The 18,523-nt window shown below is 46.1% G+C and overlaps 2 protein-coding genes across 2 annotated transcripts in view; one reads left to right on the top strand and one right to left on the bottom strand.

Moving 5' to 3' along the window:
• The window catches only part of EPDR1 (ependymin related 1), a 35,621-nt gene extending 32,035 nt beyond the window's left edge, over nucleotides 1-3,586 (bottom strand). Inside the window, exon 1 of the mRNA XM_074841573.1 lies at nucleotides 3,299-3,586. Within this exon, the coding sequence (XP_074697674.1) occupies nucleotides 3,299-3,579 (281 nt within the window). The 5' untranslated portion in view covers nucleotides 3,580-3,586. The remainder of the gene's footprint in view (nucleotides 1-3,298) is intronic.
• A 1,823-nt stretch (nucleotides 3,587-5,409) lies between these two features.
• Nucleotides 5,410-15,754, top strand: SFRP4 (secreted frizzled related protein 4). Its single transcript, XM_074849895.1, has 6 exons — nucleotides 5,410-5,878; nucleotides 6,018-6,098; nucleotides 6,191-6,256; nucleotides 8,692-8,890; nucleotides 11,979-12,042; nucleotides 14,538-15,754. The coding sequence occupies exons 1-6, from the start codon at nucleotides 5,437-5,439 to the stop codon at nucleotides 14,724-14,726; spliced, it is 1,041 nt and encodes a 346-aa protein (XP_074705996.1). The 5' UTR covers nucleotides 5,410-5,436; the 3' UTR covers nucleotides 14,727-15,754.
• The last annotated feature ends 2,769 nt before the right edge of the window (nucleotides 15,755-18,523 follow it).

The raw sequence follows: 18,523 nt of genomic DNA, 5'->3' as shown, positions 1-18,523 counted from the left end.
CTATCTCCAAAATCTTGATCCTGAAGGGGAAAGAGGCAGTGGGGCAAGGCACACTGGAGAAAATGTAACATGCAGAGTGTAGCTAACTCTGGGGCTATAAAAGAAGTGAAAGTTTAGTAATGAATCCAACTGGAGTAGGTTCTCCTCTGAAAAGCTTAGCCTAGGATCACCATTGGTAGTTCTTACGCTCTAAACCGAAACGTAGGCAGTCAACAGTATGACCCAGAGAAACACACACCCAACAAGGTGGCTGAAGCAACAATCAGTGACTGCTTTAACAAACCTGCTCCACTTGGTTGTACCGCAAGCGAGGCGTGTGCCCAGGTGGCAAGTGACAATGCTACAGCTGGCCAATGGGGAGCGGGCAGCCTTTACCAACGCAGTCACTGCATTTCGGGTGCTCTTGCAATGACTGGCAGGCAAAGAATTGATGTCAATGAAGCAGCTATGGGATCTTTACCTTATGGTTACTTTTCAGGAGTTCACTTAAACCACTGGGTTGATGCAGGTATGAAAATGCCACATAGCAAATTACATGAATTTGAAACATATATCTACAATAAAAACTGAAAGTTTTGGGTTTTCCTGTGGTTTTGAGCCTGCAAGCCATTCCACACAGACAGATCTTTGTGTCCCTGATTAACCTCAGTCAACTAACTTAAACAGGGCTGTGTCTGATTAAGGTCCACATTCGCAAGCTTCAGAAAAAGCTTTGTATAAAAATTTGGTTGTTGGCCAACCCTGATTGCTGCATGTAAGTTACATCTGATAGGAGCAAAATGTGTCCGTTCATGAGAATTTAGACTGAAATTTCCTTAGAGACCAGGACAGCACTATTTTTCTTGTTGCTTTTGTAGTCACTGCCTAGGCGTAATTACCCTTTTCTTGCCAACGTCAAAGCAGAGTGGGGGAGAGGTTATTTTTCAAAAGGCAGGATAAATCCCCTCGCCTCTAACTTCTGAAGGCTTCAGTTTATGACTCACTGTGTCCACAGTGAAATGAAGTTGTGATCACAACTCCAGATCCGATCCAACACACATTGAAATCAATGGGAGTCTTTCCGTTGACTTCAATGGAAGCTGGGTCACGCCCTTAGCAGACACTAGCTGCGCACATAACAAAACCACCCTCCAGTTTTGGATGGCAAAAAATATGGTCAGCCTGGAAACAGCAGGGAATCCCTGAGGTCGGAGATTGCCTACAACAAAAAACTAATATGGGAAAAACCAACAGAGAGATGCTTCAAGTGCACCTGTCTGCGCTCTGACTCTTTCTAGCACTATCAGCCCAGACGAAACTGCGTCCAGAGCAAATATTTATGAAAAATGTAAAAAGAGCAGATCTTGGCAAAAGCCAAAATCTGGCCCAGAGTGGAAAATGTAGAATAATTATTCAATCTTAAAATAAAGTTTTAAATAAAATAAACATAAGCTTCAAGAAATGAGCTCAGTACAACTTAGAAGCTGGAGATGGCTTGCATCAGACTTTGTGGTGCAGTTTTATGCTTGTCAAACATGAAGGTCAACCTAGGACTTCTAGAAGAAAGAAAGTAATGAGCACAGCCATTGTCAGACTCTATGTTGTATGTTAGCAGGCCACCAACAAACAGCTAACTATATGTTGCCTTTAACATTCCTCATATGGCTCCTACATGAAAATAGTAATGAAGAAAAAAAGCTCACAATGAGGGAAAGCTAAGCTTGAAAATGATACTCATAAAACAGTTTTAGGAGTGTTTTCAGACTGTCAGGGAAAGGACCGAGGAAGCGCATACACTTTGGAAAGATTAAAACAATGACTGTGATGTTGGTGAGACATTGATCATTGTCAGGGAAAAAAGCCAGGAGCGAAAAGGAATATTGATCTTTCAATAGCAAAGACCATTTAGTTCCGATGATACAGCATTTGCAGGCTGGTCTTCACCTTGGCTTATACATCCCCAGGACCAATGCACTATTACTTGAACAATTTCTAGGTGGGAGAGGTGGAGGTACAGGCAGACTGGCTACCCTCACGCTGGCAGGTATGTCTTGACGTGGTGTCTGTGAGTTACTGATGCTCGGTACCCAGAAACATCTCACTCAGGCAGGCCTCCCCGGGCTAGTCACTTCTTCCACCCAGCCTGTCAGGGCCTGAGCTTGGCAGGTTGAGGAGACAGAAAGAGGCCCTTCTTCAGTCAGTTTTTTTTCTATGCTTATTTTTCAGCAAAGCAAGAAATGCACAATGATGCAGGGATTTTGATGGGTTAGTTATGGGCTTAACAGACACATACTGTATAAACTGAGAACAGGGAGGCCCTCCAGGGCTGTGCAATGTGAAAGAGTACACTGCACCACAGGTAACAGATGCATCCTGACACCCTGCGCTCCCTTAGCACTTGCAGAATCCGAGCATGGCCAGAGAGCTTGTAAAACGTGACTCAAACTTGTTAGCAAATTACTGGGCTAGAACCCCCACCCCGCAGCATTATTCCTGCATTTGAGTGTAATCTCTTCATTATACCCATTATACCTCACATTTTGGGCTGTATTTTTGGAGTCGGTTCCCGTTCCATTTGAAAAGAATAGTTGGGAGAAAGGAATTCTCTCCAAGGGTAAAAAACTGACACTGCTGATTGTAAATCTCTCAAGATATATCTATCTATATCTATATCTATATCTAATCTATATATCTATATATCTAGTCTATATCTCTGTATCTACATCTACATATCTAATCTATATCTAATCTGTATCTATATCATCTATATCATCAATATCATCTGTATCTATATCTAATCTATATCTATATCTAATCTATATCTACATTTATCTATACATCTAATCTATATCATCTATACCTATATCTAATCTGTATCTAATCTGTATCTATATCATCTATAACATATCATCTATACCATCTGTACCTATATCAAACCTATATCTAATCGATTATCCCTATCTATCGACATCTGTATCTATCGATCTCTCTCCCTTACCTCTCTCTGGGTATCTGTACACAGGCAGCACGGATGTAAGCCATGCCGGTGACAGATTTCCACGGTCGCCTCCTTCCCGCCGCCGTCCCCCGGTCCCCCCCCAAGGGCCTCCGCCGCTGCCGGCCACCCCGCCTCCCGCTCCCCCCCCCCCCCCCCCGCAGGGGAGGTCCCTCCCCGCAACGCGGGGTGCCGAGACCCCCCCCCAGCCTCCCCATCGTCCCACAGACCCCCCGGGGAGGCGCCTCCGGGCTCTGCGCCGACCACCACCGCCCCGCCCGGCCGCGGGGTCCCGCCGGGGGGGTCCCCCCCGCGGACACCTACTTCTTGCAGGGGATGAGGGCCTTCCTCTCCTCCAGGATGCGGAGGCGCTGGTTGGGGCCGTCGTAGGAGACGGCGGCCCGCGTGTTGCGGCCCGTACCGTGCTCGTAGGACACGGTGCGCCCTTCCCACTGCCGCGGGGCCTGGCACGGCTCGGCCCCCCCGCCGCCCCCCGCCGCCGCCCCGCCGCCCCGCAGCAGGAGGCCGCCCAGCAGCCCCAGCCGCAGCACCAGCCCCAGCCCCGGCCCCGGGCCCGGCCGCAGCCCGCCCGCCGCCCGCGCCATCCTCCGCGCCCCGCTCCGCGCAGGGCCGCCCCGCACGGCGCGCAGGCGGGGTGGCGGGGGGGGGGGGGGCGGGCAGGCCTGCGCCGGCGGGGGGGGCGGGGGCGTCCCGCCTCCAAACCCGCATCACCTCAGCCGGGGAGAGGCGGTTTGTGCCCGAACTGCTGCTGCCGCACACGAGCGGTAGGGGGGAGCAGGAGGCAGTGGGGCGGCGGGGACCCCCGCCCTCCCCTGCCCCCCCTCCTGCCCTGGCCGTGCCCCTGCTCCGCGAGGGGGGATGCCAGAGGTGTCCCTGCCAGGTCCGAGCCTTGGGGTACCTCTGGGCACTCTGCGGAGGCTTGGGGGGGCGGCGGAACCTGCTGGGTGAAACTGCTGTAACGTCGCTCTCCAGGGAGGAATTCCAGCGGCTCCCCACGGACGGACAGTGTCACCAAGCTCGCGCACCCCGTCATCTCCCTGGTGTCCCCACTGTTGTGTCCTGCCCGCTGAGGATCTTTCCTCGCACACGAAGGGAGGGGGGAGCCGGTGCCCCACGGACACGCCGGCCCTGCAGCACCCAGGCCCGAGCTCTGCCGGGTCTGGAGGGGACACGCGGGTGGCAGGACCGTGCCTGGCCAGGGAGCTGCCACCTCCGAGCCACACCAGGGCTCTCCCAGGCCACTGCCATAACCTGGCATCGCGTTCATCTTGTTTGCTCAGCGGCTCCCTCGAAGACTGGGGTGCAGCGTTCGCCCGGGGGAAGGGCCCAGAGGTCTTGCCCGTGCACAGGGACTGCACGGGGGGATCAGAGGGACCCCTTGCTCCCGCGTGGCCATGCCACTCCACTGCATCAGGGGCGTGTGGCCGTGGAGCACCAAGGAAATAAAAATAATAAAAAAAAACAAAACAGCTTGGGAAAAGCCCGAAATCCCTTCTCCCACCCATTCTCAGAGGCGGCTGGGGGGGGGGGGGGGAACCACACACAGAGGCGGGGGCCGGGCAGCGGGGGGCTCACTGCCCGCCGGGCAGCCCCGCACCGGCCCCGCCGCCCTCTCCCGCCCCGGGCGGCCCCCGCCGCTTCCCCTGTCTCGAGCAAACCGGGTAAAGAGCAACTCGCCCGCCCGCCTGCCCGTCCCGGCCGCCTCACGCCTGTCCCCCGGCCGTGCCGAGCTCACGGCGGAAACTCTGCAACCCCCCGGGAGGCGACGGGAGCAGCCGCCGGAGCTCCCCCAAGCCCGCAAAAAGTTTCCGCTCCCTTGCGAAAACGCAGCGTAAAGTTCAGCCCCGCAGGAGGGGGGCTCCGGCCGCGGCTCCCGCGTCCCTCCCGCCTCCTCCTCCTCCTCCTCCTTCTCCTCCTCCCCTCTCCCCGCGTCGGAGCGCGCAGCCCCGCGGCAGATGCGTGTGGTTCGGGTTTGCTTTTCTCTCTTTTCTACCACCCCCCCCTCCCTCTTCCACCTGAAGGAATTTATGACACAGATGAAAACTGAACCGGAGCTGGGAGCCGCGGACCAGAGACGCAGTGATGTCGCCGGGGGATTAAAGGGGGTGGGGGTGATGTCACCGTGCCTGCACAGCAAAACACACACACACACACACACGCACTTCCCCCACTCCCCCCCCTCCCCTCTCCCCCCCGGAGGAGCGGTGCTGCCAAGGGAGCGCGATCGGCCCCACGTCACTCGTGCCACCGGTATAAATGCGGCCCCGCGATGCCCATGGCTGTCGGCGCGGCGGCTCCCGCCACTTGTCTGCAGCCGGGCGCCGGGAGGCAGCGCCGCTCCGCGCCCTTCGGCCGCCGCGACCCGCGGAGCGGCGACGGGCGGCGGCGGCGGCGGCGGCGGCGGCGGGCGGCGGCGGAGGAGGAGGAGGAGGAGGAGGAGGATGCTGCGCGCCTTGGTGGCGGTGTCCCTGTGGCTGCGGGTGAGCCCGCGGGCGCAGGGCGCGCCGTGCGAGGCGGTGCGCATCCCCATGTGCCGCCCCATGCCCTGGAACATCACCCGCATGCCCAACCACCTCCACCACAGCACCCAGGAAAACGCCGTCCTCGCCATCGAGCAGTACGAGGAGCTGGTGGGCACCGGCTGCAGCCCGGTCCTCCCCTTCTTCCTCTGCGCCATGTACGCCCCCATCTGCACCCTGGAGTTCCTCTACGACCCCATCAAGCCCTGCCGCTCCGTCTGCCAGCGCGCCCGCGACGGCTGCGAGCCCATCATGCGCCGCTACAACCACAGCTGGCCCGAGAGCCTGGCCTGCGACGACCTCCCCGTCTACGACCGCGGCGTCTGCATCTCCCCCGAGGCCATCGTCACCGACCTGCCGGAGGGTGAGCGCCCCGGGGTCGGCCGGGGGAGGGAGGACCCCCTGTACCCCCGCGGGGCGCCCCGGGCGGGGGGCTGCGGGACCCCTGCCCCGGGAGCCTCGCCCCGACGGCTTTCCCTTCCCCGCCGCGCCTCTGTTTGCAGATGTGAAGTGGACGGACTTCACGCAGGGCGTGCTGGTGCCGGAGAGACCCCTGGAGCCCGACTGCCGGAGCCGCGGCCAGGGTGAGCCTCGGGCACCCCCCCCCACCTCCCCCTTCCCGGAGCCAGGTCCCCTCTGACACCCCTCAACCGTTTCCCCTTCTCTTCCTCTGAAGAGCGATGCAGGTGCAAAAAGACAAAGCCTACACTGTCGACCTACCTGGCCAAGAACTACAGCTACAGTAAGTGCAGGGGTAAAAACGCTTCACTTTGCCCGTCCCACCCCTCTCGGCACCCCCCGCGACTTGGGCAGCTCCCTGGGGGTGCTGCACCCACACCAGGCCCCGGCCAGCAAGCGTGGCGTGAGGACACGGCTCCACCGCAGCCCTCCCAAGTGGGTTTTGGCCCGAGGACACCTCACCGTCCTCTTCCAAAACCCACCACTCAGGCACACCTCATGCGGGCAGTAGGAGTCATTGTGCAAATGGGGCTGTATTTCTGATAAAAGCAGGGAAATGTCAGAAATGTGCCCTGGCATCAACAGGGTGCTGTGCAGAAAGGGTGCTTGCTGCTGTAAAGGTCACCCCAGCACGTGCAGCAATTACGTCTAATGTGAGCATGAGCCTGTGGCGCTCGGGAAGCTCCTGTTTTCATCCAGCAGGTGGAATAAACAGGGGTTTATCACCTAAATAAAACTTGTAAGTGAGAAGGAAGCTGAAGCAAGGTAAAAAGTTATGACTTAGAAATCCTTATATTCTCTTACTTACTAGGTAGAGTTTCAACTGGTGCAGAATTGTCAGAGATTAACTGAATTCAGTGACAGTTTGCACCAGCCAACCAAGGAGTTGGCCGATAGTTTTATGATATGTTGACGTATTGGCAATATAAGTAAGTATTCACCTCTCCTCCCCCCTGGCTCCCCTGCCTCTGGTTTTCTGATGCTGGGAGTCAGGAAGAAGTCTGATGAAGATTAGATAAATACCAAGATTGAATATCTGTAACATCAACAGAAAACCCCTTGTTAACTATGAATTTACCATGCAGTATCACAGTCTGTTGTACTTTATGTTTTTTTTCTCAGATAAAAGTTGTTTCTTCAGGGGATGTATTCAGTTCTTATGCAATAGGGTTATTATATTCAGTCAGTTCCTATTTATCTGATATCAAATGAAAGTAAGTCTGTAGTTATTTGCTTCTTTGTTAGTATAGGGGAAAAAAATCCAAACTCCAGTTTGGTGGGAATAATCAAGCTGCACATCTGACTTAGGTAATTGTATACTTTTTTTGTCATGGCATTTTGGTGCATTTATGTCATATATTCTTTTTATGTAGTTCCTTAATCCATCTCAGTACAACATAGTGATATGTTCAGGTGGGACAGTGAACTTCCACAGTTGTCTGAAATATATGAAAAAGCAGTGATGTAAAATGACTACTCCAAAATGAAATGCAGGTGTTAGCTATACAAATTCTGATTCCAGTGGCTTCAGGACCATTCCATTGAATTTGTGAAATTAAGATTTTGCTTTTAAGAGGTATATTTTTATTCAATCTGTAGATTTTTTATTCAGTCTCTGAAACCGAAATGTGTTTTGTGGCTGTTACACATGTCCTGAAAAAGTTAGCACATAAAGCCCAGGCTGTGTTAAAATTGCTGGTCTCCTGTTTTCTACATGTGAAGTTTATTCCAAACTTTTGTAGGTCCATTTGAAGGCTTTTGACCTGGTGACTGCCAGGGGTGGCGTTGATGCAGGTTGATCACCCTGTGGTACATACATTTCTCATGCTTCTTTCACTGAAGAATTTTGTGATAACAGGACCCTTCCTATTTTGACATTTTCTAGAGACAAAGTCCTCTGTGTAACAATCATGCTTCATTTCTCTGACTTGGTACTTCTCACAAGAGAGAAGGGGTGAAATGCTGCCAGGGTTCGCAGGTACAAAGTTAGCCAGGGACCATCCTCAGAGCAATCTACAGTTTCACCTTCTTGTGTCCATGCAGACATGCAGTTTTCCTCAAAAAAAAAGGTAAAAATATGAATGTTTGTGTATTCAGAGTGAGAAGAACCTGTTTCAGAGTCTGTTTTATATGAGGATCTTATTATTGATGGATAATCCAAAGGCAAAAGGTGAAAAAACGTATAGACTGAGTAAATCATGACAATCCTAAGCCTCTTAGTTTTTGACTACGTGTTTCAAACCTTCTTTTCCTTCTTATATTTAAGAAAATACTTTAGTTCCTGGATGCAGCCTACAGGGAAATTATTTTCTTATTGAAAAGACTGAATTCAGTCTGTCTGTGAGGTAAATTATTCATTACTTAATTGGAAATAGCCAGATGTGGCTATAGAACGGGTCCGATTTATGCGAGGGGTTGTTCGAGTCTGAGTCAAAGGAGCTGTTTGTGTGTGTGATTCCAGACGAGATCGCTTGGCCTGATCTGGCAAAGATTTAAGCACATGTTTAATTTCACAGTTGTCAACAGTCCCACTGAAAAACAAATGGGGATCAGGCCTCTGTTGTTCTAAGCCACTGTATGTGCCCACACATGAAGAAGTAGTTCTAGTCTCACAGCGAAACAACAGCTTTCCATTTAATACGTTTTATTTAATTTTGAGATGTGTTTGAATTTCTGAGACCGTTTGTTGTTCTCACACCTCTGTTTTTCTAATTGCAGTCATTCACGCTAAAGTAAAAAGCGTAGAAAGAGGGAGCTGCAATGAAGTAACGACTGTGGTTGAAGTCAAAGACATACTTAAGTCTTCGATGCCAATTCCTCTGTCTCAAGTGCCTCTTCTTACAAATTCCTCCTGCCAGTGTCCACCTCTTCAACCGAAGCAGGATGTTCTCATCATGTGCTATGAATGGCGCTCGAGGTGAGCCCTGGCCACGCGGTGCAGAAAAGTGTTATAGACGGGAAGGAGGACCAGAAAAGCTCCCTTCCTCATCATGAGCATGTTTTGCTCATAGTTTTTCTTAGGGTAACTCACACATACACCCACATGTTTCAATTACCTTTGCAATTAACTTTTCCCACTTAATCAGCCTCAGCTCTGCTCCATGATGCGGTGTTTACAAAACCTGGCTCACACATGGGGCATAAACCCTGGCGGCATTAGGTGCTGACAGCATATTGTTTAATGCATCGTGCAGCAGTTCAGGCATCTCCAGCTGTTCGGGAGTGTTTTTCTAGGACTGCTTTCCATAGGTATGAGCTGCTTCGTGTGCTACAAGCCTGATGGTGGCTGTAGATGGTGGTCCATGTTGGCAGGACCATGTGGAAGGCATAGTTCTGCCTCACTGACCCCAGGGAGGGTACAGGAGATGATACACATCTCCAGTCCGCAGAGCTGCTGCAAACAGAGCCAGGCCTTCTCCGCCAGCATATCCATACTCCGGACTGGTGCCATCAGCGAGATGTTTCTGATCCCACAGCTGTGCCGGGACCAGCCAAAGCTGCAGCCATTGGAGCTCCGGCTCCGGATGGCAGATGAAAAGTAAATACTCTGAGAGCAGCTTGCCAGTCCTGCTGTATGATTAAAAGACAAAACAAAACTAACTTTACCAGACTTCATCTGGCAGTCTGCCTAGCCCCAGGCATGGAAGGAAATCCAGCATGCTGGTCTGGAGGGGAGGGAGTGATGAATCACAGCTCCCTTTTCTCTCTGGGTCCTTGAGGCAGAAGGGGACATCCCATCCCTGTTTAGCACCCCAAGTGTACCAGCAGCAACAGACACCAGTGGGACAGGTTGTGGCGTGGTAGGCACGTGTGCCTATGTGCTGTGGGTCAGGGGTAAGGCTGTTTGCATACAGTGATGTGACTGTTAATTGATCACATGCACTTGTAGGGACCATAGAACGTCTATGTGCAGAACCTGATGGGCCATATCCGTATTTTCAGTGAGCTTTCTGTTGATATTTTAAAAGCATTTTATAGGTGTTTCTGAAAGTTGCCATCTGATACCTTATTACTTTAGCGCTTTTTTTTTTTTTTGTGAGCTAACAGGCACAGTATTTTATTATTACACGGCATCTTGCTCCTTCAGGTCTGGAAGTGTTTCACAAAGATTAATTTAGAGCCCTTCAGTTGTGTTAGCCATTTTAAGGATATATGCCTTGAGTCACACAGGAGGACCACAACCAAGATTGTGATCGAGGAGCTCTGAGCTGCAGAGCTTTCTTGGAGAGGACCCTCAGGAAGCTGTCAGGGAGGGGAGATTTCAAAAGTGAAAGATCTCAGTCTGCTTCTCCATTACTATGGAAAAACACACCATTCACTAAATATTTTGTGATGGTTTTTAAAGGTCACTGAGGTTTTTAATTTCATATAGTGTACTAAAATGGATTTGGAAAAGAAACATAAACTATTATATGTGTTTCCTGTTGAACTCAGTGGCACACAAACAGAAGGGTTTGAGTTACAGCCGCTTTTTAAAATGCCGGGAGCAAAATTGGTGGAAACTGTATCTCCACTGAATTCAATGGCAAAACACCCATTGCCCGTCAGTAGGGTTAGGGTCTCACTCAATTGTTTGACCTGAACAGAAGCTGCATCAGAAGTACACCGTGCTGTGATTTCTCGCATCACGATGTGGCCTTAGCTTCAATCCTTATGTTAGTTCTCTAATCTCTCCTCAGAAAGAAAAGGAGATGTGTATCATGTTGGTCTTGATTCTCCAGGGCTTGCACTCACCGTAGTCCTTTTATATTTGGGCAAAGTGTATGCACAGTGGCTAATGGCTGCGAGTGGCAGCATTTTGTACTCTTTTTGAACTGGTATGAGCAGCAATGCTGTTCATGGAAACTGGAGATCAGGCCCTGCTATGCTGTGTAAACCTCACCCGCCAGCAAAGTGCTGTATGAAATAATGTGCGTTTATAAAGATATTTTGATGTTTCCAGCCACCACTGATGTCTAAGTAAAGCCTTCCAGAATTAGGGAAGTGATATTAGGGCATATGAGGCCCAGTATCTAAAAAAAAAAAAAAAAAAAAAAAAAAAGATAAGAAAAAAAAAAGTTAAAATAGTTAAATAGTTAGCTGTAGAGGATATAAAGAAATTCCAGCAGTCACATGCTATAAAATAGTTGTTTCTAGGTTGGGACTTAGAAGGTGTGACATCACACTGCTTTAGAATAAACTATTTTAGAAGCTGTTTAAGGCATATACATTTAATAGTTACATTTTTGTTTTGTTCTTTTCACAACACCTAGACTCAGTATTTTCATACAGGAGCTAGCCAGATTTCAGTCATAGGCAGGTATCACTGCCCAAGCATCTTCCAAATTCACTTTAAATCACTCATTAAGTAGTTACATGTCAGAAATACATAATACCGTCCTCATGTATTTATAGGTAGAAATAGGGACAATTGTAACTGATCAGATAATGTGTTACCATTCGTCAGCTGAGCTGTATTAACTGGTAGATGTGAAACAGCTTCTTTTTTTTTTTTAATTCAGAAGTAAAATACATTAGTTTAAACTCTTCTTCACACAAACAGACACACACAAATACATAGTGGGCATAAGTAAAAATGTATGTACATACACATTTAAACAGTTTCATGGGATATTACCCAACATCACTTTTTGTTAACAGTGATCGTCAGGACAATTTTCCCCTGCAGAATAGCCACAGGTGAGGACAAAGGGCTCTAAATTTTTTCTCAATACTGGCCATGTGCTGCAGTTTTGGCTGTAAAATCTGATTTCTTTTGAAAACTATTTTCTGTTTTTACAGAGTTTAGACTAGAATTTCAGAAGTATCAGTATAAACATGTAGAAATCCATTAGAAAACATTTAGGGACAGAGAAAAGTATTTTTCTACCTGTCATCCCATACACTGTCAGTACCAGCACCTGCTGGTGCATTTCAACCTCAGTCTGTGTTAAATCATACGGAATAACATGTCAGGAATCAAAATCAGAAATATGTATAACTTGTATTTATTTCTTAATTTTCAGGTTGATGCTTCTTGATGGATGTCTAGTTGAAAAATGGAAGGATCAACTGAACAAAAGATTTAAGGTAAATACAACTGAAGAAAAGAATGCTGATAATCTTGATAAAAAGTTAAACACCTTGGTTCTACTTCAGCATTGAATAACTTGCTTGACTTTCAGATATCCTTAACACCTCTGGGTGTTATTATTTTCACGTCAACATTTTCTTATCTCATAATTACATATAAGTGTAAGTGAAAATCTGAAAATTTGTCTTGCAATTTAGGGTCTCTAAAATTTTATTTCTATTTTATTTCTGTTTTATCTGCAAACTGTGCCTGAATAGGGTGGTTGGATGATCTTTGTGTGAACGCAGGTTTATTACAATAATGACTCTAGGTATTTCTTCCATATCAATGCTAAGGCAAGTAACTGTCAGACAGGTGATAGGCAGGTGAGCGTATAGTCCGCATTAGGCAAGAAAGGAAGTTAAAATCCACTGCACTGGATAAACAGACTTTGCTGCATTAAAGATTGCAGTCTGGAGACACAGACTTCTCACCAGCTACTTCCCACTAAAGACCCACTGAAAGTATTGGACATCCCCTCACTGATTTCAGGGAACATTGGAAGGAAAAGTCTATAGTAGAGAGACTTGGGAGGCAGGAGCAGCAGGTGCCCCTGCTTTTGGGAGCTTCAGGATGGCACTTGCTATCACTCCCTGCTTGTAAACTCCTCTTTATAATGGAAAGAAAGGGTGGATCAAGACAATGTCTGACTCTTCCTCATACTTTTAGAGATGGAAGAAAGTTATTTCTGGAATTCAGAAAAGGTTTGTTTATTTTAATTATGAGCTGATTGGCAATTGGTAGGAGGAAAAAAGATGCATATATCCATCAGTAGAAGCTTTTAGATTACAGGCCAACTTCTTGCAGGAAATTGTGTTTGATGCTTTTATCATTCCCTTTTCTCCTCACTCATCTATGTGTGAAAAAGAAAACATGCTTTAATTCTTTAAATACATTGCAATTACAGATGATACCATGTGGAATTTAGGAGAATACTGACATATGACTTGGACTCTTGAAATCCCTTAGCTGTCAACTTAATGGCCTGTTACTCTCACACAGTGTGTTTTAGTGGCCTCCTCACACTGTTTTGTCATTTCTAATTGTGTCTTGAAACCTGTTTGAACATTAATTTCTAGACTGTCAAATAGATTCATGACTGCCAAGCAAAATAATTCTCAAAGCGTGTGTCATTCCCTCTGATATTAATAGTTTCATAAATTAAATTCTCATTTAAACATTTTTGAGTGGGACACACCTAAATGCCTGCTGATAGTTTTTGTTTCATAAAGATGCATTTAATGGCCCTGACTGCACAAAGATAGCCAGTATGGAGCTAGGTATCACAGTGGCTTCATTTTAATGCCCATCGTTCATCTCTGAAGATTTGCATCCAACTTCTGTCTTGAGTTACCACTTAAGATGAATGTTTTGAGCTGTCTGTGGACCACAGAAGACAGCTGTTAACATAACCACAACATGGCTGGTCTCTTCTCTAGCCAGGACAAGAGTCTGAGCTGCAAGAGGGTCAGTGCAGAGATACTTAATAGGAAAGCTGGAGAGTGCTTGTCTTGCTCTGATCACTAGGCAAAGCCCCTGCCTTTGGGAGTTTCAGAAGGGAAAGTTCATTAATAGAAGGGAGAGGTGAGACCCTTTCCAGGTTCTACTATCTACCTTGCTTTCCTTAAAATAAGTATTTCTCTTCCTAGAGGTAAAAGACTGCAGTCTCCACTGCAGTGTTGTGGATCTCTCCATATTTTGGACCATCTAACCACTTAACCTCACTGTAAAAACCTGTTTTCTAACCACTGCACTTTTGGGTTTGGAAATCTAACAGATACTCCTATTGGTGGGCTTGCTGATCTAATTGCTTTTCAAAATTGCTCAGGGATGCTGCTGAATAGAGCTGCAGGTGCATTATTCACAACCATCCCATTGCAACTCTGAGCACTGTGATTTCAGTGGTCAACTCTGTTGTCTGTCCATAACATAAGCTCTTTCATGCCCAGTCCTCTCCACCCCGGGGAAAACCAGAAAGTAAATACCACTTTCCCTTGTAGCTGTGTGTTTAAATATATATTGTGAAAGGATAGTCTGCTTTCTGAAGACTTTTCTGAGGAAAAAATCAAGTATCATGTTCAGTAAGACCGCAAAGAAGGGGTTTGCAAGGGAGTTCCAGTGTGCAAATCCTGTCTTTTTGATGGCATGGTGCCAGCTCCCCTGGATTTCTGAAAAGGCGTGAAATGTGCACTGACGTGCAGCATGCACATGAGATGTGCAGTTGTCATTTTCATCGACAGGTGTCGTGGAAATTCCCCCACCCCAAAACACGAAACAGGTTCCCCCTGCCAAGAGCCATAACATACTGACATCAGTGGGCCTACGGAACAGAGCACAGAGCTGTTAAGAGCAGCACTAGCGTTAGTGGTTCAGGATAGCTTTGATTAAGACATAATTATTTATGAATATGTCCTTCCCTAAGTCAGCCTCTTCGTCTTTTGTATTTCTACAGAGGTGGGAACAGAGACTGCAAGAACAAAAGCTGCGAACGGCCCGCAGTAAGAACCAGAATGCAGGACGCAGTGGTCGGAGTGGAGCCCCAAAGCCATCAACCAAGAACACCAACCCACTGGCCGGTGGCCCCAAAAAGGCTATTAAAATAAGAAATGGCCAGAAAGAAATCAACCCTAAAAAAGTATGAGTGTGAAATTTCCAAAAGGAAAGACTTTCCCTGCGCGATGAGGGTCACGATCTGGCTTGGTCGGCATGTTTTACTAATCCAGAACTCATCGACTTAAAAACTCATGGCATTTTCTACATAGACGTTTTTGCTGCACTTTACTTTTAAAAGGTTTGCTTTTCCTTTTAAGCCACTGCAAGCCATAGAGCATAGGTTTGCAGCAATATGTGGTAGGCATATTCGAGCTGACTGAGCTTTATCCTAGGGCTCTGATTTGCAGCTGGAGATAGGTCTAGCCTTGGCTGCCTAGGTCTAGCTCCTTGTGCCAGTTGCCTGCCCTGTTTCCGTGGGAGAGGTTGGACAGCTGCATGGGGCATCTCTTCTCTCCTCAGAAAGTGCACCAGTGCAGTAGTTGGTGAATTAGTCTGTGAATTAGTCAGGTGAGCTGAGAGCCGGGGCAGCAGAGGGATGGTAACCTCTGGCAGACATCTCGGGCAGCAACTACTGCAGCTGCTGGAGCTGAATCTATCTGCTATTTGGAATCACAGCCCTTGTTCAGAGAGTTCAAAAGCGTAGTTTACTGATAAGCATCTGGGTATGCATTATGTGATTTTTTTTTTTATGTGTGTGCCAAAAATATGCTTACAGTGTTAGTATTTGATCTTGTGGGTTTGTGTAGCAAAAATGCATTGAAAGCAGACATTTAATTTTTTAATTGTACTTCAGGCTGGCTTCTGTTGTTATAATTTCAAACATATTTAAGCATCTAATTGAAAGAATCAGTATTTTTTAAAAGGACAGATTAAAGTGAAGCAGATCTGTAGAATTCTTAAAAGTAACACTTATGTTTGCTGTAATATAGCTTTGTTATGAAAACTGGACTAGAAGCATTATTCTAAACATAACTGACAGCTAATGTACAGTATTAAGGAGAAGATAGGTCTTCATGTGGCTCAGTGTTTGTTTAGATAATTTTTTATCATTTGACACCATGTTTCTAAATCTCTCTGATACCAAATAAATAAGTAAATAAATAAATAAATAAATAAGGCTTGTCTCTATTCATGAACTTCTCAAAACGACTGGCTATTTGCAGTTTTCCTAATCAGAAATTAACATTTACCCTGCAAAGGGTCACAGACAAAGCAAATGCTTTTATTTCTGTACTAAGTTTTACTCACTTAACATTTGCCATGTGACGTATTAAAATAGCAAAGGTGATATAAATCTAATCAACATAATTCCAAGATGGCATTTATTCTATTCCTCCCAAGATGTACTTGGATGAGGCAGTATGGATAGCACAGTCTGATTTTTGTTAACACATAAGAAGATCACCTACATTAACATCATAAGAGCTCATGATAAACAGCTGAAAAACCGTCAAGAATTCCTGCAGTGAAAGTAAGGACTAGACGTGACAGTTCTGGTATCTATAAAACAAAATGAGCATTTCCGAAATAGAGAGGGTCTATATCAGAAAAAAAAAAAAAGTTCTGTGTAGGGTAACATAAGGAGTTACAATTGGTCGTGTAAGTATATTGATCTTTCTCATTACAAGAATTCCAATGAAATTTGCATGCATGAAATTCAAGGGAGAATACGCTGGAGTGATTTGGGTAGCAGCAGTAATATACTTGGTAATATGCTAACACGAACTGAAGACATAGATGCCAAGTTAGAATGCTTAGAATAAAGGGACAGAGGTGTTACAGAAAAATGCAATAATAGTGTATAGGGTAGTTCAGGGGGAAAAAAACAACCCTATATGATCATTGGTTGAGCTTCGAGCAGTTCGTTAAAATGTGCAAAGGTCAGCATTCCCACTAATTCTGGACAGATGCAGAACTTTATCTCCATGGAACATCTGCAGAATTAGATCCAAAATTCAATCCAGGTGCCAGGAATGCTGAGCATATATATTGCATCTATTGACTTGAGCAGGAGTTATGTGTGTTTGTCATGTCTAAAACAGACCACAAACTTAGGTGCCTAAATACTATAGGTGAAATCTTAATCCTGTGCAATGAAATGGAAAAACTGAAATAAAAATCATAGGAGACAGAACTTCCCTGCAGGTGACTAAATTCGGTGAGTTTGAAAATGCTGACTTAAGTAAGCGTGATCTAAAAGATCAGTATGATCGGAAAGCTTCTAAAATAGTTTCGTCTACTGTGTAGCAGGAGTTCTTAAGCTTCGTTTACCTATTGATCCCAGTTTGAAGTACCCCAGTGTATAAGGTTAGCCACTAAAAATGAATGACAGTCATATCAATGTGATATTGGAATAACAAATACCAAAGTTGTGGTATTTCACTTTAAGAAGTTTTATTGTGAACATAGTCAAGTGTGGTGTTTGTTGACTGTCTAGCTAGCTAGACTTCATCGCAACATTACATCTTATTTTAGAACTGTTAAAATAAAACTTTTTTCATTTTTTGATATTGGAGAAAAAGATGTAAATGTTATTTTCTCCAGAGAATTGTCACCATTCCTTCTGTAAGTTACTGTCATTAGATTGACATTCCAGTATGTTGGAATAAACTTTGATGAACTGAGCCCAGCGTTTCCGAACTCCTTGACATTTTAATGTATGCTTTTTGTTGACTAACTTTCATTCTGATATGGTAAAAAATATGGAAGAAGGAAAAGAAATAGAACAAAAATCTGGGAATATCATAATACAAAGAATAGATGTGCAGACAGCGGGGATGAATTAGTAAGGTAGTGTGCTTTCCCAAGTCCACTTTTTTCTACTTTTTAAGAAGGCATGGGTCAACCCAATTCAACACTAATATAAGTCACTCCATTTTGAAAATCCCTTACTTAATTCACTCACTTAATTCACTGCCACATCAGATGCTGGCTGAATCCAGACCCAGAACATCCCTGCCTTCCAGTCTGCTGCCCTTCCCTTGCAAAGGTGTGAAACAGATGTCGGAGCAGCGAGGGCTGTTTGAGCAGGCAAATGCATCCTCCTGTGTCCCCACATGGCCCACTCACCGCTTCTGCTCCCTGGTATGTGACAAAAAGTCGGACTGACCTCTCCTCCTGCACATCCACGGCCAGGTATAGCCGTTGCTGCGTTAGTGCACCCCAGCACCGGAGTCATGAAACCTCGATTTAGCAGAGTGGGCAAATAGTCCGCTGATGGATGAAAGTAATGACTGTACCTATTTACAGCTGAAAAAATTAACAGGCCAAAACTTGAAGCGTCAAATGTTTTTTCTCAGTGTTACAGCTGCCTTCCTACTGAGGGGCTTGGCTTTTTTTTTCATATAAAATAAAAATTGCCTGGAACACTGAACATATGCTTCTAGTGCGTTTCTTGCTACCTCCCACACACATGTGCCCGGTTTAGTAAGAAGTGCCATTGAATATTTTCACTGAATGTTCTAACCTCAGTTCCAAAAGAATGAAACCTGAAAAAATATTTACTCTAATTGTGAATAATTGGCACAGTTTTAGAAGCTCACTGTAAGTGCAAATCGGAACCCTTTTATGAACCACATTTATAAAAAAAACATAAATCCTACTCCAACAAGACCTGAATGACCCGGTCACTTTAATTTAATTCAGTGTTGCAACTTTGTTACTTTTGTCCAGTCATTGCATATAACTGAGAAATACTTCCTGTACAAATAAAAAGAAGATTTTCCAGTCCAAAATACTCAAACAGCTCTTAAATTATTTTATCCAGCATTGTAACCTAGATTCCAAATGAATGAAACCTGAAAAAATATTTACCCCAATTATGCACAACCGACACACACTTTTCGGTTGCGCTTAATAGTTGAATGTAAATACACATCTGAAAAC

The sequence above is a fragment of the Strix aluco genome, chromosome 1 (genome assembly GCF_031877795.1).
Source record: "Strix aluco isolate bStrAlu1 chromosome 1, bStrAlu1.hap1, whole genome shotgun sequence".
In the NCBI taxonomy this organism is placed as follows: domain Eukaryota; kingdom Metazoa; phylum Chordata; class Aves; order Strigiformes; family Strigidae; genus Strix; species Strix aluco.
The sequence above is the reverse complement of the archived record's forward strand: the minus strand, read 5'-3'. Positions and strand labels throughout refer to the sequence as shown.

Coding starts and splice junctions, on each gene's coding strand:
- SFRP4 (XM_074849895.1), top strand. CDS start 5,437: ATGCTGCGCGCCTTGGTGGCGGTGTCCCTGTGGCTGCGGGTGAGCCCG. Junction 5,879..6,017: donor CGTCACCGACCTGCCGGAGG/GTGAGCGCCCCG, acceptor CTCTGTTTGCAG/ATGTGAAGTGGACGGACTTC. Junction 6,257..8,691: donor GGCCAAGAACTACAGCTACA/GTAAGTGCAGGG, acceptor TTCTAATTGCAG/TCATTCACGCTAAAGTAAAA.